The sequence below is a fragment of the Ambystoma mexicanum genome, chromosome 7q (assembly GCF_040938575.1).
Source record: "Ambystoma mexicanum isolate Mex_15411 chromosome 7q, UKY_AmexF1_1, whole genome shotgun sequence".
NCBI classification, from domain to species: domain Eukaryota; kingdom Metazoa; phylum Chordata; class Amphibia; order Caudata; family Ambystomatidae; genus Ambystoma; species Ambystoma mexicanum.
In genome coordinates this window covers 153441685-153465583 of record NC_090941.1, presented here as the reverse complement: position 1 = coordinate 153465583, position 23899 = coordinate 153441685, and the positions used below count along the sequence as shown (strand labels likewise).

At 41.2% G+C, this 23899-nt stretch overlaps 1 protein-coding gene across 13 annotated transcripts in view; it reads right to left on the bottom strand.

The window, feature by feature from the left end:
• MBNL2 (muscleblind like splicing regulator 2) overlaps window positions 1-23899 on the bottom strand; it is a 914045-nt gene that overhangs the window by 193534 nt on the left and 696612 nt on the right. For 8 of the 13 annotated variants that reach the window (XM_069640638.1, XM_069640641.1, XM_069640637.1 and 5 more), the window contains 2 exons: window positions 10967-11020; window positions 10176-10329 (listed from right to left, as the gene is read on the bottom strand). In XM_069640638.1, coding sequence (XP_069496739.1) covers window positions 10176-10329; window positions 10967-11020 — 208 coding nt within the window. The remainder of the gene's footprint in view (window positions 1-10175; window positions 10330-10966; window positions 11021-23899) is intronic. The other 5 variants (XM_069640650.1, XM_069640647.1, XM_069640646.1 and 2 more) reach the window with 1 other exon arrangement.

Here is a 23899-nt window from a genome sequence, read left to right as displayed (position 1 = left end):
CAACAGGTCCGGGAAAAGGAGTCATTGCCCCTGGATTTGTGCAAGAAGCAGTCAAAGCCAGAGACCAGGAGAAGGGAGTCATTCTCCCGGTAGTTGAATCTGCAAAAAGTATCAAAACCAAAGAATATTGTGATCCTGGGGAAGGGAGACATTCACAATGGGCTGAGAACCTTTTCTGATACAGAGTGTTAGAAGATTGACAATCCTTTATCTGAGATGTATTGGGATCAGGCGAATGGAGTCATTACCCCTGGTTAAGAACTTGCAAACCAGAACTGTGCTAACCAGGAGAAGGGAGTCGTTTTCCTGGACCAAGAATATTCATGCAACCTTCTAGTTTAGTTATAAATGTAAGGGACAGAGTTGGGGATGATTTTGACACAGATCAGTGGACTCTTTAGTTTACAAGGACATTCTGACAGACGCATTTCTATTTAGTTGAGACTGGGAAATCCCTCATCGAAGTAGGGAAAGTTAGGTTCCCTCTTTATTTTCTTGGTGTCTATAGCAACCATCATGTCACCTGTGCGTCAGTCCCATCAATCTGAACCCTTACACTTCATGTGCATGAATGCCCATTTGGGAAGCTGTATTCTGTAGTCTGAACGCTTCTAAGATTGCTGGCACCATCTAGTCGCGATTGCCTCGGGAAGACTCACAAAAGTGACTGAAGGTTCATCTGATTTTCTGAAACATTTGGTTCTGCTAATATAAAATGTTATTGTCGGTCGTGGATGCAGACAGTGTAGTTTTCTCTGCATTTGAATGTGCATCAGGAAAACATGTAGGTGGAACTACTTTCTGATTAATATGGAAAGTCATTATGACTTTGGGAAAAAACGTAGGGTGAGTGTAGATCACTACATTATCTTTGTGAAAAACTGTATATGGCTCAGAATCATAATGCCAGTACTCTGCGCAGCCTGCGAGCCACCAGTAATGCAGTCTTAGAAGTAACCAGGTTTATGCCCGTCAATGTCACTGATTCAAAGGTTTGTGTGTGAACGCTGACAATACAGCATTAAAGTCCCACATCAGGTCAAGGATTCTAACTTGAGGATATATTATAGCCAAGCACCGCAGAGGTCTCCTAACCACTGGGTTAAAATAAGAACGCAGTAACCTCCAATGTCCTCAAGATATGTGCGATAATGCATCATTCAAGGAGCAGGTAAGGGGTTAGACATTGTTATTTGCCAAGAAACAGAAACAAGTCCACTTTGACCTGAATTAGCACTCGGGTGGAATACCTTTTTTTTTTTTTAAAACGAATAGGAGATTTTACTTTGCCAACCCTATATGTCCCAGAGTTAATTCTTCAGGAATCAGACTTCCAGGGCAAGAGTAGATAGAGACGTATTGACCACTTCCCCATCCAGCCCTTTCTGCAGGGTGAGCATGTGGTGTGAGGCTGTTTGTAAGGGAAGTTGTCTTTACTCAATAGACATCCGATCAGAATACCAGAACTGGAGGGCCATAGCAGAGCTACTAGTATGAATGTACAGCCTAGTGATCTGCAAAACTTAAAGGGTGTTGAGGAGGGAATCTGGACTAAAACCCTCTGCTCGGAACTTCGCACGGACAAATTGTTGGCATTTAGTGTTCACCTCTGAATTAAATAGGTCCACATTGAGGTGACCCCAATTCTGGAAAACTGGGGTCAAAGATTCCTAGTTTATCTTCCATTCATAATGGTTTATTTCCAAATTGCTGAGTCCGTCTTCTTCAGAGTTTCTGTCCCCCAGAAGGTGAAGAACGCTGAGATACATGCGCTGCTCCCGAGCACCAATCCTAGTCTGCAGAGGGAAGTGTAAAGGAGGCATGGTAACAAGTAGACACAAGAGTCACACGTTTAAAAACCTGTATTGTTAAATCCAAGGGGTTTGTAAAAACTCCTGTCTGGGCCTATAACTAAGCTGGGAGTAATCTAGACCATAAATAATAAAGAAACAGTCCTAGTCAGTCTTGGTCAAACAATAAAGGCCTATACTAACAAAACCTTAATGCCTGTCCTCACTCTAATAAACCCTAATGTGATATAGGGATATATGTATCTACAAAAGGAAAAATCATTGATGAAACAAAATGTCAGAATGGCAATATAAATCAGTATTGATTCTTGTCCCCCCGCTGTATAGCATGGGGTTAGATGGAACACTTGATGGATGAACACACTTTGGCTTGCGAACACAGTTAGGCGGCTGGCATGGCCCTCCAGAGCTTTCTTGGCCATTCAAGTCTGAGTCACAAGTTCACCGGTTTAACCTCTCTGGTTCCTCTCATCCAAGTCCAGGTCATCCTTAAAGTTTCTACACAGTTTCAGCAAAACAGTTTAAGTATAGTATTTGATCAGAGTTCACTATAGGTTCCCCTCAATCAGGCTCAAAACTTTTCTCCTTTGTGGTGTTCCCTTCCCCAAGCTTTCTTCACATTCCACTCTATAGGGTCCCCTCAGTCGGGCTCAAACCTCCCTTCGTATTTTGATTTCGCTGATGAAGACTTTTGAAACTGGGAGGATTTTCACTCTCACCTCCACATGACCACTTCGACCTTCCTTTCTTACTATACTTATTTTCCTTCTCTTGCCAAATTCAATAAAACAAAGTTCAACAGTTTGTGAGCTTTTCACTTAATGCTCATCTCTCACTTCTGGATACCGCTACAGCTTCAAAATATTTCAGAGACTTTTGATTGGGCAATCTCACTTTGCCAGACCACACTGCTACTTTGTATTTGGTATTCACAGTTCTTAACAATGGATTCACTTTCTCAGCAGCTTATCAGCGCTCATACAACCTTCATCCCTCGGATACTGTGAAAAGCATTTTAATTAAACTCAAACCGGGCTTTCATTGCTTCCTTCAACTCACCGGTCGTGTCAAGATGCTTCCCATCTTTTGCGCCTTTTATGTAGGAGTCAAGGTTGTTACCACTGCCGTTTCTGCGCCTTCCCAACTCAGTCGTTCAACCGGAAGTGTGGCTGGTAATGTTGTATCACTCAGGAGATTCATTCTCCCCTCTAGCTGGGCTGTCATGTGCAATCCTCACGGCCTTTGGAAATAATCTCTCGTGGGGGGGCAGAGGGGGAGGTTTCTTTGGCTTCCTGGCCCTTTGGATTAAACCCTCAGCTATTTGCTCTCCTTTGCCTGTTTTGCCATAGCCCTGAAGGGACTGCCCCTTCTCGTGTACCGCCTTGCGCAAAGTGTTGCTCAGTGTTCCACCTTTTAACCATGTGGGGAGAGTTAATAGGTATTAGGTGTGCGTGATTAAAGTCAAGATCCTGACCTTGCCAGATCTCGTTAGAGGGACATGTTCAATATATTGCATGTGTGGTAATCCCTTCAGCCTTCAACCTCCTATTACCCGGCTCAGTGTTTGTGAAGGGTAGGGGGGATCTGGAAAGTTGGAATATCTTAAGAAGTAGGATTGGATAGGAGTACTGCCATCGGGTGTCCCTACCTCACTCCCGAAGACCCCAGACTCAGGTGATCCTCCCGCACTTGTCCACCCACAGGGTCTGGATTCAAAGCCGATGGCTGTGCCCTAGTCAACCGAGCAAGGGATCCCCAGAGTCTGGGCAGTGAAACACCCACTGGTTTTTCACAGAAGGCAATCTGGTCACTTCCCATTGGTTGATATGAAACAAGAAGGTTGCACTGTCTTGTCCTGATCAATACATCTCTCTGCTTGGCTAGAGGAACTGTGAGGCTACAGGATGGTAGAAGGCCTAACGCGTGTTGATACCACGACACTGATGTGTTCTGCCTTCTGAGAAAATGGAAACGGCTCCAAGAATGTCCATAAATCGGTCCTCTGTAGGGACCACTTTCATTCAGCATATTCCATTTGACTCTAAGCAAAGTCTAGGAGGTGTTAAATCTGACATTTTGAGATTGAGAACACCAAATTGTAAAGTATGTCCATTAGAGTTTGAATTGTGCACACGGCTTTCTCTGGGATCGAGCCCTAACAAGCCAGATATGGATATACAGGATGTCTGTAATAGCCGAGGAGGGGAGCAATAGCGTTCATTATGTTTACATATCATATTACACTAGGAGGTTCTTCTATATTGGGACATATAGATAAGCATCCTTCAAGTCTACAAAGCACATCCAATCTTCACTATAGAGAGCCTTCACAATTTGAGCCGTCGATGCAATCTTCAATTTCTCCAAGGGAAGGGATAGCTTCAGGAAGAACAAACACCAGCACTACTCTCAGGCCTGCCTGGTTCTTTTTCGGAATTGCAAACATCCTGAATTAGAAACCCTTGCCCCTGTCTGAACCGCAAACTATTTCCACGGTTTGATCTTGAATCAGATGTTCAATTCCCCTGAGCAGGGCTGGGGAACATATCTGGAGAAGGGGAGTTGGGGGCAGGAACAGGTGCTTGAAGAGGACGCTGAAAACCTTTGGAAATAAATGAAAAGCAATTTAACAGAAGTGGTAACGTTCCTGTCTTCCATGCCGAACCAGTTTGCCCCTACCAGGGTGTTGTGGACCTGGATGCCAAATCAATTTTCTCTGGTAAAAAAAAAGGTGAGGAGAGAAAAATCCCTTTGGGATTATACACAGCTGTTAACACCCATGTGTACCCAGGGATCCTGAGTCGGAGTAAACTTATAAGTATAGCTAGAATTGCTAGTTACCTAGTTTGGGAGATGGTCTATTTCTTTGTTAATTCTTTGTCCGTAGACAAATGAAAAAGGTTGATGCCCTTGAAGGGCAAGCCTAGAATACGGTCTTGAACAGCCATGCTGCAGAGTCCAAATGTGTGCCAATAAAGACGCCGCTACTGGCTTTGTCAATGTGAGCCACTGAAGACTCAAAAAAGGTCCTGGGCTATTAGTCTTGCCTCACAAAGACCGGTTTAGAAAGGAGTTTGCCGGTCTATTGGAAGATCAGGCAAAATGTCTACCGTTTCTTGCCAGAGTGTTTTGTTGGCTGCTGACAGAATAGCATTGGCCATGCATCTAGACAGACCTTTTAACACAGGACTCAAAAAATATGTCCTATTTGGTTGGACATGAGGAAGATTAAGCGGCTGCCTATGATGGCAGAGCAGCCGGCTTAGAAAATAGAGATTCTGCTGCCAATACGGAGGAGTGCAGCTGAGGATGAGAGGACAGTAGAATCGACTTAGATTGTCTGAACCTAGCATCTAGCTGTTTATTAAATGAACGGGTAGTGCGGCTTCTGCCATACGTTTTTGACAAGTGTTGATCACATTTTTTAAAGAGGAATTACTGAGCGATTGGATGCCCGGAGTGTCAATATTACTGCTGGCACTCCTGCCTCACTTTGCTCCTGTTGAGGGTGAGGAATACCTTAAAACTCAGCCAGTCCTTCCATACGATCATGTACAAATTTGGCAGAAGTATGTAAATCCACCTCATACTCTTCATCAATATCTTGCTGCTGAATGACAGATTTGAGAGGCGACTGGTCTCCCAGGTGTCAGAGAAGGCAATGGTTCCAACTGCACCAGTTTATCTGGAGGAGCCACTGGAGATTACGGTCGCATGGGATTCTGGTGTTGTTGAAGGAGCAGCAGAGCCACCGGTTCTGGCGGCAGCAGGAGCGGCGAGCACAGTACTACTATGAGGCTGCATGTGAGGAACAACCTCTTTATTCAAGTCTTTGAGGATGCCAGCCATTTGCAGAGATTTCATGTGACCCAAGAATCTAGCAAATGATCTCTCCTTAAAGTATGCCTGAAGATAGAGGGCTTCTGGCTTGTGACACAGCTGTCAGTGTTCATGCAGCCGTAGGAGAGGAGGCCTGTGAATTAATATGCTCACGCCTCCAAGAATATAAGGGATGTATATGAAGGGTAGGAAGTGCACCATGGTACTTTCAGCGGTGACCAATCTATCTGTGGGAGAAAATGACTGTGCAGCCAATTCTGAGGGGAAGAATCACACAAAGAGTGGGTCTCCTCCCTCCCTACAGAAACAGAGTCACTGACTGTCTTGCTGCCATTTTGTTCGCCCCAACACGATTGCAAGGATTGTGTGGGAGACTGGAGACCAGCATAGCGCCTTGACATAGCGGCCTCTGATGGGCCATGGCTCGCTAAGGTTGAAGACCTGGGATAGACCTCCAGGAGGCTTGGTGCCCTCGGGTCTTGCTACAGTAGTTTTGTTGCATATACCCCTTCAGGCAAAGGCACAGTACATGAGCGGTGCCACCCTCGGACAGTTGTCTGGTCACAGAGTCGCCAGACTCCCTCAGAGCCGACCTAGAAGAGAGAGTAGTCCATAAACACCAGTAGCTCTTTGTCTCTGAATGGGCACTGGTACAAGGATCCACTGGATCCTTCCTAGCAGAGGAACTCGACTGGAAGAGTCCCCATGAAGGATTTCAAATTATCTGGGGGGAGATGGTTAAAAATAAAAACCTCATGCACCCTAGAAGACTTTAGGTGACCTCAGAATCAGGGCGTTATATGCTGTGCAGGTGTCCCAACGGTGGTCAGAACGTGAGAAGTCTAGGTAAAGTGCATGGGGATCCTAGGACAGGAAGGAGCCCTCATAGGACACACCTGCTGAAGCTGCTCGAGCCTGACATTCCCCACGGTAGCCAGGCATCAGAGGTCGATTAAGAAAGGGGAAAAGCATGGGGATACGGTGTTGCAGTGAAAAATATGCGCTCATGCAGAGCAGTTCTTATCAAGTCTGCCCAGAAAAGAGGACTGAGGAGAGGTGTAGAGGGGCAGGGCTACCGAAGTGTAGTCACACCGTCAACTGCACCCCCAAAACTTTTAAATTTGAAGTGAAAATTGCTTTTTTGCCGATCAAAAACATTTCAGTCCCGTCCCTACATTATGGAGGAAAGGGGACAGGATGTAGGAGCGAGTTCAATGAGGCTAGCACATGCCCATCTCATGACATCAATATTTCAATCGGCAGAACACGTTCAAATTCTTGCAGAGCTGGCTCAGTCATTTATCCTTGAAAAAAAAGTACCATTAAATTGAGCAGATACTTAACACCCATTATTGAATTGCTTAGAAGGAGGAAGAATCTGGTATGAAGGGCAATAAAAATATTATTACACAATAGGTATTTTTTCTACAGATTATCCTACTTTAATGTTCCGCCCTGCAACTAAACGTGTTAAAAAGCAAATATGGTGATGTCCACATCATTGCCAGTAAAAGACCTGTTACATTTCTACATTTCCCAATTCGAACAGGAATATGTTGGTTTCATAATGTGTACATCCTTCTAAAAGAGATGGGCAGCAGAAGAACGGTGTTCAGACCATTGTAATAAAGTACATCCGATACATCCACAGTAGCCTAAAGAATGCAACATGAACTAAGGACAGGGCTCAGCATGGATGAGGGGAATCCATATCTGACCGAGACATTCCTAATCCATTACAGTTTAAATACAAACACGTCTGTGTGGCCACATCTTCCAAACACAACAGCATGTAGGCTAGAATTGATGTATTATTTTGACCAGTATTTTAAGAAGTTTTGGTAGTCTCTCAAGACACCATTAGGATTGAAAGGGAAAGATAGTCTGAACTGTTGCCACATGGACAGTTTAGGGCCCCCTGGGGCAGGCATTCTGGAAGTATTTGGTAGTAAGCCGCCACAATACAGAGGTGACCGCATGGTAGCTGTAGTGGAATTATGGTATTTATTAGTCCTTTTGTCCATACCAGAAGTCTCTATCCCTATAACAGCTTGGCTCTGCCACAGCTGGTATAGCCAAAAATCAAGTTAATATGAACATATGCGAGTTCTCAAGATTTTCTTGAACACTTTTTGAATGAGGAGGAAAACAGGTAAACTGTGCAGTCCTTTACACAACTAGTTCAGATGAGCTACCAGTGGAAATCCTTGCAACAGAAAAACAGTTAAGTTAAACCCCCTTTTCAAGCTTTTGGCAGGACTAGGTTTGAATCCCTCTACGAAATCCAAGCTTTCGCCCCCCTTGAGGAGGACAAACTGTCTTGTGCTCATATGTCATCCGCTATCAAGCACGCTGGTTCACAGCAGGAAAAAAATACAATAATTTGCTTACTTCTGTAAAGGACCCATTTGTTCTGTGCATTCCAACTAGGACATTTTTTCAAAAGCAGAAAAGGCTAAATCTGTTTAGCATCAGCTATATAGCGCCCGGCTTACATAGACCATAGTCAGGATTCCTGTTAAAGATGCCCAAATCTTTGTACTCCCTGGCTACTGCATCCCAACTCAATGCAGCAGAAAGCGCAACCTAGGGCCATGTACAATGTGCGGCCTAGGACTTAGCACGGTCAGTGGGGATTCAGAGTGGGGCGGGACAGGGAAGAAAGCCCCATTCAAGTATGCAGGGCATGTCGCTGATTGAAATGGATGGGGCGGTGAGAAGGACCGGCGGAGAGTCAGCACAAGCATAATTGTCACTGATCCAAAACCTCATCACGGATAGTGGTCTCCACTGACAAATGCTTGCATATCTGTCATCCATATCATTTATGGAAAAAAAAGAGGATAAAAGACTGCTTTTTGAGGTGTCATGCCAAATCTTCAAGACGGTCCTAGGCAGTTTCTATGATATTAGCAGAGACTTGGATTGAACCATAGTCTAGGTTTAAAAAACAGATCCACAAACTAGGTAACTTGTATCAGAGTGTGAAATGGACAACAGGGTAACTACTGAAATTGCCATATTCCCACTGCGATTACCACCTGCTATTAAGGGCTGGCTGGTGTGCAGAAGTAAATCTTCTAAAACGAGTGTGAAGGTATGAGTGATGCTTTCGGAGATCACATGCGATATCCCTCCTTAAGACAGCTTTACAATGTAGTAACATTTCTATTTTAAATTAGAACTCCTGAAACGAAAGGTGTGGTGTGCATTTCTTTTTAACTTCCTGAACCTGGTCCAAACTGAGCAGATGGATCAGCTCAAGGCTAAATCAGACTTTCCATTTAGTGGTATAGTATACTTGTTGGCTCATGATTTTTGGGATTAGATCAGGCTAATTGGCCCATTCTGAAGAGAGGAGAAGTATAGTTTCAAATTACTTTTAATCCTAGTCTTCCATGAGACTGTCAGCAAACCCATGGTGTAGATCTTCCTGTCTGCAATATTCAGGGATTGAAATATTTGTATAAAACAAAGAATGCTTTATGGCGTTTTGTCAAAACAAGGTGCCCTGAAGTTCAGACCATGCGCCAAGGGAAGCAGTTCATTTTCTGGGCCGCTTTTGCGTCAGCGCAAAAGAATAGAGGTGAAAGTCACATACTGTGAACAACTTGGCCCTGCTAAACCTGGCCAAAAAATGGACGCAATACCAACCATCTAGATCATTGTGTTCCGCCAATACATTTCTGTTGGTTGTCCCACCTTCCCGTTGAGTATCAAGGGGAGACTGATGATTTGCAGTATACAGTCGCAGACTGGGATCTCGGGCATAAGGAACCCTTCATTCAGTTCCATAAATCATTGAAAACATTCCTTTTCAAATAACTAATTTAAGATAGGCGGTGGGTGGAAATTGGGTTCAGGTCCGTTTTGTGAAGTTTACCGGACTGAACCATCTTTGCCTAGATGCTGTTAATTCCACTTAGAGATCATCTGCACAATAAAAATAACTTCAGATACTAATCTTCAGCAAAGACATGGACAATTAGGTCCAAAAACTACTAAATAATGCTGGTGAAAAAAATCAAAATCGCCCTCCACGCAACACAACAACTCATACATACAGTTACATATTTCAGTCATGGTATGTAACCTAATATTTTCTAAAAATCCTCACTCCTCTATAATCTATTCCCATACTGTGATTGTATGGCACATATTTTAACTTGACATTGTGACTGCTTTGGAGCACTATCACGTTTAATCTCTACTGCTGTCAACAGTACGATTCTTCACCATGCAAGCATATTCCATAAGAACAGTTAGATTATGCAAAACGTCTAAAGCTGCACAGTAGGTGGTTTCAGTTTGTCTGTACATCGGTTATCATTTTTATATCTAAAATTCTCAGTATGTGTCAATGGATGCACTGCGAATGAATTTCTGAAATGCAACTGTAAAGAGGATAAGAAACTGCATCTTCAAAAGAGGAGTATAGCTGTGTGAAAAATACTAGCAAAAATCACATGAAAGAACAAGTTAGTTATCTCAAAGCTTTATCTATAGAAATGCTGTGCAACATACCTGTTGGGAAAAAGGCTGCACTTTGTTGCAACTGTGCATTGGCAAGAGCCTGTTGATAGTGCAAGACACTAGGATTAAAAATCGCACTGGCACCGTTACTTTTCTCAAGGGCTTGTCTCTTTGGTAAAGAATGGAGAACACCGGGAGGAAAGGCCTGCAAATGACGAATTCAACAAAGCTTGTAGAACTTAAAAAGTACTTTTGCAACAACATTCTACATTCGAGAAGACAATAACAATTAAAAAGATGCCTTGCCATGCACCTTAACCCAAACTTTAGCGATGTAGAATGAGTGAGGTTTTGTTATTGATAGCAAAAGCATGGTTTTATAAACCTAAAGCTGTAAAGCCTTAGCTACAGAAAAGGAAAGCATTCAAGCAACAAAAAGGCATCAGCTTTAAATATGGCTTATGGCTAAAAATACTATAGGCGATTGAAACGTTTGCATTTCAACACCGAAATAGGTAAATCTTTATTTTTGTTTAAAATAGATTCAATAAAAATACAGCTTAGCTCTGATTTTTTCAAACATGTTTTTCGAATACAAAGACAACTTTTGTAACTAATTGTATAAAAGTCTATTTTATAATGAAGCCATGTTAGAAAATAAACTAAAATTTTGCATTTATTACATATGGAAAATGAGATGGCTAAATAAGGCACTGAAGTTTTCCATACATTATTAATACATAAATTAATGTTTTAACTGATGTTAAAAAAGCAATTAGAGATTTCATTAGTTGCTTCTTTGAAAAGCTACATGCAAAGCAAAAGGTGAAAGGTCAAAGTACCAGGTCTACAGTTGCTTCGAGAGGTCGCTTCATTGCTTTGGCAGTCGACTGAGTCTTTTAATAACAGGCAGCGAGCACATGATGGCAGTGGGCCAATGGGATTCAAGCGAATTAACATACAGGTAAACAGCAAGCAGAGGTGCATCATGGGAACGGCATTGCATTGTGGATAGGTGAGAAGGAAAAAAATATTCTGAATGCAATATACAACATACAAAAACACTAGGCATGCACAACAACAAAAATGCTTTTCTAAATAAATGAATATTACACCTTTAATTAGTACTGAAGCAAAAATCGCATCTACTATATCTTAGTTAAAAGCATTTAAGAGAGTAAAATACAGATGTTTGAAATTAGGAAAATTAATCAAAATAGCAGCTAATAGACACCATAACGCATTTTTTCTAACATGTGACAGTGGCATAGAATTCAAAGCACATCTTAAGAACATTTTTGTAGGTTAGTTGACTATGTCAAGTTAAAAGCAATAATGCGATTTAAATACTTCAATTTAATAAGGAAATTTTAAAAGGGACTTGCATTTAAAAAAATGTATTTTACATCTCTTAGTGATTGTTTAGGAAAATCTGCATATACGCAAAGTAACTTTTAGCGCCAACAAAACAAATCAATATTAACATCTTGTGTGGCTTTTTTCCCCACTTTCATTAACAATTCTTATTGACTTACCATTTTAGGAGCTATAAAACGTAAAATATACTTAAAAGAGTAACTCCAGGCTCCATTTAAATGGGCTGGATTTGCCATCCTCCTGTGATGCTTCAAAAAAAGTATTTTGTCCTGGGAGAGGGATTCCTATAGTTTTAGTGAGGGATAGGCATGCTATGCCAGCTTCTTTTTGAACAAAGATTTCACACCAGCGTATCAGAAGCCCACCACCTGTATTACACGCAAGGTGAATAATACTTAAGTTCGAGAAGGCAAATGGCCAAAGGTGGCAGGCTTCTGTCAAACTGGCTGTCTTTCTTCTAAAGTGCTCCTTCCTAGAACCTTCGTCCACAAAATGCCGACCAAAAAGGAAATTGGCAGACTAGGTCCATTTACAAAGATTTTAAAACTATAAGCATCACCTTGCAGGCAAATCAACAATCCAAGCTAGAAAGACAAAAGCATTTCGCAAGAGAAGGCAACTCCAGCTAAACAAAAAAATCGGTCTTGCACAACCATTTAAACTAGCAGAGTGACTAGTGATAAACAGTGCAATGTAAATGCAATGACTGGCTATGGTAGTAAATTCATTTACATACAGTTAATAAATAATGTGTTGCATGTAAATTGAGGTCTGACAGCAATAACTTGCCTATTCACTTATATTTTAATGCAATAACTGTTCAAGTATATAAAACGAAGTTGGGGGCAAACAAAGTAGTTTTCTTTTATAAAATATTGAATTCTCACCATTAGTGGGCATGCACCCATAAATGACAATGGTCATCGGTCTCTTGAATCCCTCAGCACAACAGTAGGAAAAGCACACAAAAGGAATGAAAAGCAACTGGCTGGGACAAATGTGTGGGTACGGTATGAGAGTGAGCTATGAGAGTGAGCGGGAAAAGCAGTGGCAGCACCAGGTTTAAACATAAAACAGAAGCAGACAAACTGCAAATTTTACTTTGGCCACAAGTCGGATTGTCAACATACGGTACCATACAGTGACAGGATTTAGAAATTCATGCAGATCAGTCATGGCTAATGTCATATGCAATCAATCATTTAACGTGTACAAATTGGGCCAACATTGATCCAGATGTTTTGAAAGGGTAGAGAATTGTAGGAAAAGAAAGCTACCGAATTAACTAGGTTGGCCGTCAGTGGTATATATCATTAACAGCAATCATGTGCGGTTTTTCGAACAAAGCAGTATTTTGCTACTTACAGAACAGAAAGGTCACAAGGACCCCATGAAGCAACCAACAGTTTCAATGAACGGGCATATTATTTTCCCCCACCCCACTTAACTGTGGAAAATGTTAACTTCCTTTATTCTGATAAGAAAACTTGTCATGCACTTAAGGATTTACGTCCTTTTTCCATGACATATCGAACAAACAAATGTATCCTTCAATGGTGCTACATCCGCTCTTTTGGAAAGTACAATTGTGTCAGTTTCAAAGCCAGCTTCAATGCTTGTAGCCCATGTTAGTGAAATCTAATTACTAAAATTGCAGTAAGCCAAACAGGACATTAATAAATACCAGTTTAATGAGCATGGAAAAAACGCACTGTCGAGATATGCCTTAAAAAGCTAAAGACATATTGGCCATTCAAGCTTCACTGCAGGAAAATGAACTGCTGACATTCATTTTAACTGAAAAGGTGATTAAGGAGCTATACAGCGGTGTGACCTTACTGTGAAAATTGTTATTGCGCCCCCTATTCTAGCAGGCTCATTCTCCGCAGCTGCCCTTGACGGCCTCCCAAACTTACTTTCTGGTCCCGTTTCTTTACTACATAGGCTCAGAGTATAGCCACACACAGGTCTCTGCACCAGCACTGCCCAATACTCTCCCTCTGTCTATAGGCAGGGATGGTCCTCGTTCTCTGCTCTTTATCCCGATGTGGAACAGTGTCTGCATGCTACAGGGAACATCTTTTGAAGGAAATTCGTCAGTCACAAGCGGGCATTGTCCACCCTAACTGGACTAGGGTCTATGAACTCCCATGAACCATTGCATTGTTATAGATGAACAATGGTTGTCAACTGTTCAACAGATGAGTTTAGTTTCGTTTATTATTTGATAATGCGCTCCAAACCCAGGGGTAGCCGGGCGCAGCAGTTGCAAGAATACTTAGGCTTAGGTTACATACATACAGAGGATACATTAACATATATACAATACAAATATGCAAGTATACATGAGATACAGGATGTGAATCTCTCTCATTGGTCAGGTGTCAGATACTCAGATCAAACAGATAATCAAATAATCTGGTGTCAGAACAGAATCAAGGAACGCCGTGATAGGATTGAGTTCAGCAGGTTAATTGTTGTTAGTCCAAAGCCAACTTTTAACCTTAAATCTGAATCTAGAGTAGGGAAGATTAGTTCTCAATTCCATGGGGAGTGCGTTCCAGGCACAGGCAGCTCTAACAGGGAAGCTTACTCCACCTGCTTTAGTTAGTCTAAATCTGGGAATTTCAATTAGGGAGTGATTAGAGGCTCTAGTGTGGCGAATAGAGGATTTTCTGGTCAGTCTGGCTGAGATGTATGGGGGCACAGTGTTGTTCAGTCTTTTATGTGTGAGAGATAGCGTTTTAAGGAGAACTCAATCACTGATTTTTAACCAATGATTGTCTTTCCTAATGTTAGATATGTGAGCTCTACGGGGTATGTCCAGGGCTGCTCTAAGAGCGTTGTTCTGCAATATTTATAGTTTGTTTGTGACAGTTTTATTGGCGCCTGCATATAGGGCGTTACAGTAATCCAATTTGGGCATTGGCTAGAGTGATATAATTGGTTTTAGACAAGTAAGGTCTGCAGGCCCTGATTAATTTGCAAGTGTAGGCTGTGGAGGAAGACAAGGAGTCGATTTGTTTTTTGAGCGATAAGGTGGAGTCGAGGTAGAAACCTAGTATTTTTACCTCTGTTGCCACTTTGATTATATTGCCGTCTATATTCAAGGCGCAGTAGTTCGGGGTGAGTTTTTTGAGGTTGGAGTCGGAACCCAGGATCAGTATCTCTGTTTTGTCGTCGTTCAGGCAGTGGCCGTGTGAGGCCACCCATGCCTGAATGATGAGGTAAATCTTGTTCACTAGATATGTGTCTTCAACAAAGTTGCCAGATAGAGGTATGAGGATCTGTGTATCGTCCGCATAGTTGGTGTAGGTTACCCCCAATCTGTCAAGTTTGTCGAAGAGTGGCTTAGTGAAGATATTATACATTGTGGGGGAGACACATGAACCTTGTGGGACGCCACAGGTGATATGTATTGGGTCCGCTGAGGCTAATGGGGAGAACACTCTCATTGTGCGGTTGTCCAGGAAGGATTGTACCCAGGCTATAGCTTTGCTTGAAAAATGGGCAGCAGACGCTAGATGGTTGCATAACACTGCGTGGTCCACTAGGTCGAAGGCCGCCGATAGGTCAAGGAGGAGGAGCATAGCTGTTTTACCTTTATCCTTCAACTCGTCGATTTGTGTCTTAAGGTCGATTAGGGCTGTTTCAGTACCATGTAGTGGTCTGAAGCCAGATTGGCGTGATCCTAGTAGTTGCTTTGTCTCCAGACACTTTTGGATCTGGAAGTAGGCTACTCTGTCAATGATTTTAAGGAGAAATGGGACCGTGGTAATGGGCCTTTAATTGGTCGGAATGGCTGGGTCAAGAGTCTGGTTTTTAAGGATAGGAAGAACCCATGATTCTTTAAGGTTAGTTGGTACAGAGCTGGATCGGAAGGAGGAGTTTATTAATTTAGATATAAAGGGCGCTAGGTCTCTCGCTGCATCCTTAATAACTTGTGCTGTGCAGCTGTCACCTTGGCAGTTGGAGGGTTTCAGGGATAATATCACTTTCAGTTTCCAATATGGATATGTTGGAAAATCTGAATGGTTTGTGGCTGCTATGATTGCCTGTTCTAGGTGTTTCTGCCAAGTGGGAGGTATGTGTTCCAGTGGAGTTCAAGGATGCTTTCTTCTTTGCAATTTTTGTTTGCAGGGTTGTAATTCTATTAGCTAAAGCATTTTGGATGCTAGTGCACCATTGTTTGTCCTTAGGGACATTATCTACAGGTGTTATTGGGTTTTCCATTTCCCGGAGCAAAGTTCCACAGAATTAACTACCCTGAAGCATTAACTACCCTGCAACAAAGCTACTTAATTCGTCTCCATCGCCCAACTCTGCTCCCTGAACATATAATAAATCATCTGTAGTGACGGACCGCTAATTGTGCAAGGTTATTTTATTTTTGGGATTTTCACAGACCTGTATCTCCATCTGTAGCAAACATGCATTTCTTATCCCACACCAGGGATCGAAAGGAAAGTTTGAACGTGAGCTAAAAGCAGCCCTGATATATCAGGCATCATCCAGTAAGACAAGCATTACTTACCGTAATAGCATTTCTAATGATTGCATCTGCTTAGATTGACATGCTGCGCATATAGTCCGATATCTAGTGGTAACCGCAAAGTACTGCATCTTGTCTTTCAAGGATCGAAAGGGTACGTCAGCATAGGCGTGTTTGGAACACTACCCCTAACGTGACGTGTAGTGTACCCAGAAATCCTCACACATCGAGGTCCCTCCGAATGTATTTTTTCTGCCGTGAGGGAGCCTTATGACTATCATGAGTGAGTACAGAAAGAGAGCAGTAGTAAGACGTCTATGTTCCTTCCATCCGAGCTGGGAGGAAGGGTGGGCGCATGTGAATCTAAGCAGATACGATCATCAGAAATGCTATTACGGTAAGTAATGCGTGTCTTCTGATGCTTGTTAATCTGCTTAGAATCACATGCTGTGCATAGACCAGCGAGCAGTACCCAGAGTTGGCGTGGGATGTGAGAAGGAACAGTGGTGAAAAGATGTCTTAGTACTGCTGGTCCCACTTGAGAATCAGACCTAGAGTGAGTGTCTAGGCAATAGCGTTTTGTAAAGGCGTGTACAGAACTCCAGGTTGCCACTTTGCAAATGGACTCGAGAGGAACATTTGCAATTAATGCTATGGAAGCCCCCGTGCCCACGAGAAGAGTGTGCTGTAGGCTTGAAGGGCCGTTCTCTTTGCAAGAGTTTAGCAGAGTGCGATGCAGTTGACAATCCATTTAGAGATGGCTGATTTAGAGACCGGTTCCCCTTCTCTACCATCTCCCATTAAAGCGAAAAGTAAAATACAAAGGTACAAGAATATCTTCAAAGAAAGTGGGTATGAGAATTATATAAAAATGATTTATAGTGATAAATGTGCATCTTTAGTAGCAGACGAATATGTCTACACCGTCATACATGTATGCTTTCAAATGTGGAAATATTTGTACAGATTCTGTTCTCACGTGGTCTGGGTTAACAAATATCCGAAAGGTTTGACTAATTTTGACGGTTACCTTTTAATAAGGAACCTCTGTCCATATATGCAATGGTCACATGAATAACCCAGGAAAAGGGTTTTGATAATGTCAGCCATACAACTGATTTGAACCAGTGCCCAGGCGCTGAAATGCTTAATTACCATATGACGAACTGGTGAATCACAGCACTTGCACCCTATAACAAATCGACCAGATTTACATAAACAATGCCAATTTCCATACATTGAAGTATCACAAGCCAAGAAATACTGTCATATCTCTGATAAATATGCTACAGTGCACTGGGAGTCTCCTGAATCACCACGTGACTCAAAAAACATATCTAGGAAGACACTGGTTTTACATTGCGATAAGGGATCTCCCTTCAAAAATACACATCCCTGTCCAATACCGATATATGTGGTCACAAAGGGAATGGGATAACCAGAGGCAAAGCTGGAAATGGACAGAATTTGCTCTCGGGGGAACATCCCTCCCAACCCCCCCACTTAATGCATTGAGGGGGACCTGTCAGAGTGATGCGAGTAGGGCTAAGTGGTAGAATCCCAGCCAGGAAAAACGAATCTGGTGATTTGCATGAAGGCAAAGAGCATATTGGAAACAGACTGAAAAATTCTAGATTTGATACTTCAAATATGCCCGATAGTGATTTAAGCATGAAACACTTCAGAGCAAGAAATGCAAATTGTATTGCTGCTCAATTAAGTGCTCATTGTACTCACCCTAACAGAAACATTTCTTTAAACCAGAACACCTATATTCTTCTTTGGAAAGTACTGTTTTGTAGATTTTAAGGCCTGGGCTATTTTGCAGAGAGCTTATACATTGATGACTCAGTTGCCACACGTACCGTGAGCATTCTGAGGATACAGGGACTCTTATGACTAAGAGGGACTAGCAAAAGCAGATAGTGGAAACTGCTGCTAACCCGTGGGCTTGGGCATTGGGCACATGGCGCTCCAGCAAGACAAACCATTCCAGAGCGCAGCTCAGTTTTGTTCTAACCATATTCTTCCCCTGACCAGAGGTAATACAACATCTAGCCTGTGTAATTTGGCCACAATAGTACTGAGACTTGCAAGAAGTTGCAGGCTATGCCATAGACCCTGCAAAATGCAGTTTCTGCTAGTACAATATAAGAGCTTACATGGCATCAGGAAGGTTAAACATGGATTGTTTTCCTTAAGAATGTGTCCTCACCCTCTAAGCGTGCAAGTGAAAATAAAAATGTATCAGAGATATTTGGACCCACAAACTGCACAGTTTAAAGGAGCGCTGTGTACCAAATTTCACAAAGTGACAGTGGAAACAGTACGGGCTCAAGTGTTGTCATTCAGCAGTTTATTTAATAATAATAAAAACTTAAAAGACGAACAGCTATTTAAATGCTGAAAATCATCGAAGGGAACGTCGAACAAAGACAAGAAGGGAGGTGGGTGGAGTGCCAAGAGGACGCTAGAGCATACAAAATAAAATAAACGCAAAGCCCTGCTCCTAATCCCAGTGGTATTTATGTTGACACTATTACGGGTGACATACTCCTGTAACTAATAGAAGACTATCAGGATTTGCGGAGGCCATTATTGTTTGAAAGGTTTGTCATGGTGGCCGCAGAAAATCAAGTCATTTTTGTAACAGGTAATTTGATGAGGCTTCAGTCATTTTACTGTTCCTGCACCAGCACAGATTTCATCGCAGCTCCACCTGCTTTCTAATCAAATTAAGAGTAACATATTGGGAGGGTAATGGGACCACAGAGGATTTATTGTTTTGACTTTAATGAAAGATGTTTTTCATGGCTGTGTTTCGTTTGCCATTTTGAGCTTGCTCACTCAGACAGATTTGAGGTGAATCCGATGAAGGCATAGAGAATTCAAAACATCTGTGGTCAATGTGGCGAGACCCATTATGGAAGTTCTTACTTTTCCTAGATGGTCTGCTTCAAACTTTTGACTTAAAATAAATGATTTCACATTTTTGAAAGCAGTTTCTTTTGGTATTTTGAAAATTAATGAGGAACAAATAATTATTAGAGACATTTTAAATCAGTCATTCATCCACTACCTAGAATGTCCGATAGTAATTCGACATGCTCACAATCTTGAAGTGATTTCTGATCTTTTATTTAACTAAAATGGTCGATCCTTGGCGATTTTAAAATCCTTACTTCAAAGCAATTTGCTGCTTCTCACATTTCACATTACTGAACAGATCATTTTTTTGTGTCTCGTAATATCTATTACATTTATATAAAGCGCCATACACCCATGGACCTCAAAGCGCTCACATGACAAAAAACACAAAACAGCCGATGTAGAAGGATATGGCCAAACTGAGGGGGGAAAAGCTTATATTTTTCTGAAAGTTAACCATGTAACTAATGAACTTATTTTCTATTTCTGAACATGTTGCCGTTAAGTTGGAATTGGATATCTCATGCAGTTCTATCCATAGCTAAAGAAGGAGAACGGACACAAATTGTGTTCTGGTTAACATTTCTAAAGTTTAAAGGGTATAATGGACTTTTTCAAAATAAAAATTCCAATGGAACCACCCTAAACAATTGAAATCCCTGCAATTGATCAATATGTAACATATCTACTTCTATAATGGCTCATCGTAACAAACAATTGATCATTAATTTCCTGAATATAGTATCATCAAATGCTACAATTTTTTTAACATCTAGAGCAAAGGTTTAGCAGCTACAGAAATTAAGTTATGAATAGAACTATATAACCAATATAACTGCCTCACCATTAGGGGTGTCATGGTATTAGTTTTAGGACGGTATATCATGGTTATCACGGTATAGCAGGTGGAGTTAACCAATCTTAATATTTTTTAAAAGGTCACAAATTGTCAGATTTATCATCACAAACAAAACCAGGCACCCAGGGCCAGAATTTGGCTTTTCAAGATACTTTCTACTGAAATGCCACCCCTTGCTTCCACCAAACACACATGTGGAGAGGAGGTGGTGTGGGGGGATCCCTGCTGCGACTGGCAAAGCAAACTGAATAGCTTTTCTTAAGTGGTCATTTTGGCTTTTAGCTCCCCTACTGGCTACTGGTGAAGATGAACATAACCTGCATGCCACAGATCAACGGAGACTGATGGTAGTATAAGCTTGTGCGCGCATACACACACGCACGCACGCACGCTCTCTTTCCGTTACAGCCTTTAGTTTACTTGCGGGCCAAAAGGTGTCCATGTAATCACGGACATGTTACCCTTTGGTATGGCAGCAGGGAATACCCACAGAGATGAGTGAATTTCACAGTGTGACTTATTATATGTAAATTCAATTATAGAACCAGGGAAATCCCCCATTGTCATATGTTTAGCAAACATTATCCATTATAAATCTATAAACCCCAAAGCCACCAACCCAAAGTAAACCCTTTCCCTTCTTGGAACTGTATTTATTCTTCTTATTGCTAACATATTGATTTTGTGTCAGGCACGTGTGGTTTATGGAATGGCATTAAAAACTGCTCCAACTAAAACTACTTGGCAGATGGCACATCCAACAGTGCAAGACCAACACTGTGCAGCACTTGCTTACTGCAGCCTTTCCAAATCAGATTGAAAAGCACACTTAACAGTATACCGGTATAAACAATGTGACGGTTATTATTGTTCAATTGAGTGGTTCACGGTATCTTTAACGGTATACCGTTACATCCCTACTCACCATCCCCAGATTCAAGCTCTCTAAGGTTGGTGGATGCAGCTTCCCTGTCAAAGCGGCTCTGGAATTCCCTGCCTTATCCCATCAGAGAAGATCAACCCTATCTGAATTTTAGACTCCGTTGCATTAGTTGGCTTAAGTCTAACAATATTTAATGTCTGCTCATGTGCGATTCACACCATGTACCTTATGTATATATACCTACGTTTCTGTATCATACCTGTAATACCTTGTCTTTGCATTTTTGTGTTCTATTCTGTAACTTGTTAAATACACCTTGCATCTCCTTTAATTGCTGCGCCCTGATACCCCCCGGGTCTGGTGCGCATTATAAATGAATAAGCAAATAATAAGGCTAGTATGAGGGTTAGTAATGAGAAGGCTACCAACAATTGGGTTAGCACCAATCATACAGGAATAATTTAACCTGATTCTCTTGGAGCAACATTTTCTGAAACTCAAGCAGCTGCCATTTTAAAACAAAATAGGGAATTTGTGGTCTCTAATACAGTATTATGAAGCAATTTTATATGTTTTATAGTAATTTATATACTGTGAATTCTATCCCGAACATGGGAAAATTTAGACTTCTTTAAAGAAAGGTAATTTGCCCCAGATTTCTGGCTGAACCTAAATATCAATGGAGCGCGTCAGGCAGTGCGTGATAGTCTGGGTCGTCCGTTGAGGAGACACAGCTGTGGCAAGAGCATCTTAGCCAGAAGATCAGCATGGCACGGCTTGGCGCATATAACTGGCACAACATTTGCGCTCATGGCAGTCGTTGTAGGTTTAAATTCATTTTTTTTTATTGATTTAGTTGAATCTCAACTTTTCAATAAACAACATCATTTTAAATAATAAACGAATTTTTACAATATTAAAAGTAATCTTTCCTCTTTTCTTAATTACATGAGAAAAATAAAATATAAAAAAAAATGTCTTCTTAGTAGTTCTATGTACAGAAATTGAAAGAAACGAGTTTGTGCATTAAAAAAAGTAAACCTCTTTCTAGTTCATATACAAAGATTAAGAAGGCAATGCATTATCATATAAACGTGAATAGCAATTCAAATTGTCACTAATACTATCAGCTGCTATTAAAAGAACTAGATAAAGAAGAGAAGAATTATGAAAACATTCACCACATTTATGTTATGTCTCAATTCCAATATGGTTAATAAATTTCACAATCGCTATCTGAACCTTAGTGAGGCGAGTATGATAGAGCTTTGTCCATAGTTCATTAGATGTCAATGATCTATAATGTTCAAAGTACGGTTTGAAATACAATATCCGTTTCAACGTTCAAGCAGAGCATTCCGTACATAAGTATTCCATAGTCTCTTTCTGGTTTTGGATGCAGCAAAATCGACAATATTTCTCAGCATTTGATATGAGCCTTCTTCGGGCCTGTATTTGTTTGGTGTTAGATAAATTTAGACGAAAGCATAAATATGTTCGTCTTAGTTTGACGTCTGGGAATTTTAGTAGGTAAGACTCGGTCCTGCCCATCTTTTTACATTCAAATGGGATTTCCTTAAATGATGTGTACCGCTTGCACTGTTCTATCGTATTAATCCAATCAGTTTCCCATATCTTAGTTTTTGCTTTAGTAGGGTTAGATACAAGGAGCTCTATTGTGATGCTTGCTGCGTCCATTACATGTTGAACAAGTTCTCTCCACGTACTTGGAAAAGAATGATTCGATAATAGCATATACATGGCTATTTTCTTTATTAGAAACTCTGTATGTGAAGCCATGACCAGCTTTCTGTAAATGTTTATTACACGCCAAGTATACATTCCAAATAGCGACAGCAGACCTAATTCATATCGTAATATCGGCATAGGCAAGCTATTCGGCAGACCAAGGATACTTTTCCAGTAAAAGCCTTCAATTTTAGACCAACATTTCTCTGATCTGGGTGCTTTGGTATCAGACCCAGAGTGTAATTGCCGTAGCCTTTTGTAAGTAAAATGTAATAGCAGCAGATAAAGTAAACTTTCCCATTTTCGCTTGTATAATCTTAGCTTGGGCAGCTGCTGTTTTCATCTTTATTTCTACAGATCTAACAAGTGTTTTACCATTAAGGTGCCATTTAAATTTTTGTATTTTAGTCCGAGATTTCGGAAGGCAGCATAGGATCTTAGTTTTTTCCATGTTAATTTCTAAATTATTTTTGATGGCATATTCTTGCAGAGTGGTTAGTAGTTTCTGTAATCCAACCGGAGTTTTAGACAGTAATAGCAAATCATCTGCATAGAAAAGCCACAGAAGTGGGGCAGCACCAAGTTTCGGAGGGTCTGACTGTACAGATGCAAATTCTACTCCCAAGTCAGCAATAAAAAAATTGAAGATGGTAGAGGCAAGGACACATCCTTGTTTCAGTCCACGATATGTCGGGACAGGCAGTGACATCTTGCCATCTGTTGTAAGTCTGATCTGTAAGTCGTATCTGTGTGTAACTGTGTTATGAAGGAAAGTAAGACATCTGGACATCCTGCCGCTGTTAACTTTTGCAACATTAGAGATCGGCTAATAGAGTCAAAAGCCGACTTGAAGTCGACAAACGCCAAGTATATTGGTTGTTTTGATTTAATAATTTGTTGTTGAATTGCTGTTATGGATATGAGGTTAATGGAAGTGCCCATTCCTGGGACAAAACCCGTCTGATGTGGGTCAAGCAAAGTATGATTGTTAATCCACAGGGTAAGTTGTCTCAATATAATTTGCGAGAATATTTTTGCTGGAATATCCAGTAAAACAATCGGTCTATAACTAGAGGGTAACTGTCTATTGCCTTTTTTGAAAATAGGCACAATTATAGACTTCCTCCAGTTAGATGGAATTCGATTTGTGTCACAAACTTCGCGATATATATTAACAATATTTGTGCCCATATATCAGGGTATGTCTTCAGGGTGACATTGGAAAGGCCATCAGGGCCCGGGGCCCTCGAAGAACTCAGCTTTGCTATAAAATTTTTCATATCATCTATGTCAAAAGCCAACAAATCTTTGGGCAAACTGCCATATGATGGTATGTATGGACTTTCATCTTTGGCAGCATATAATTCTAAGAAATGATTCATCCATACCAGCTCAGGGACAGCATTTATCTGTAAGGATGATTGAGATGTTAAAGATGTTCTATGCAGCAAGTGCCAGATTACTTGAGAGTTCTTGGAAGCCACCGC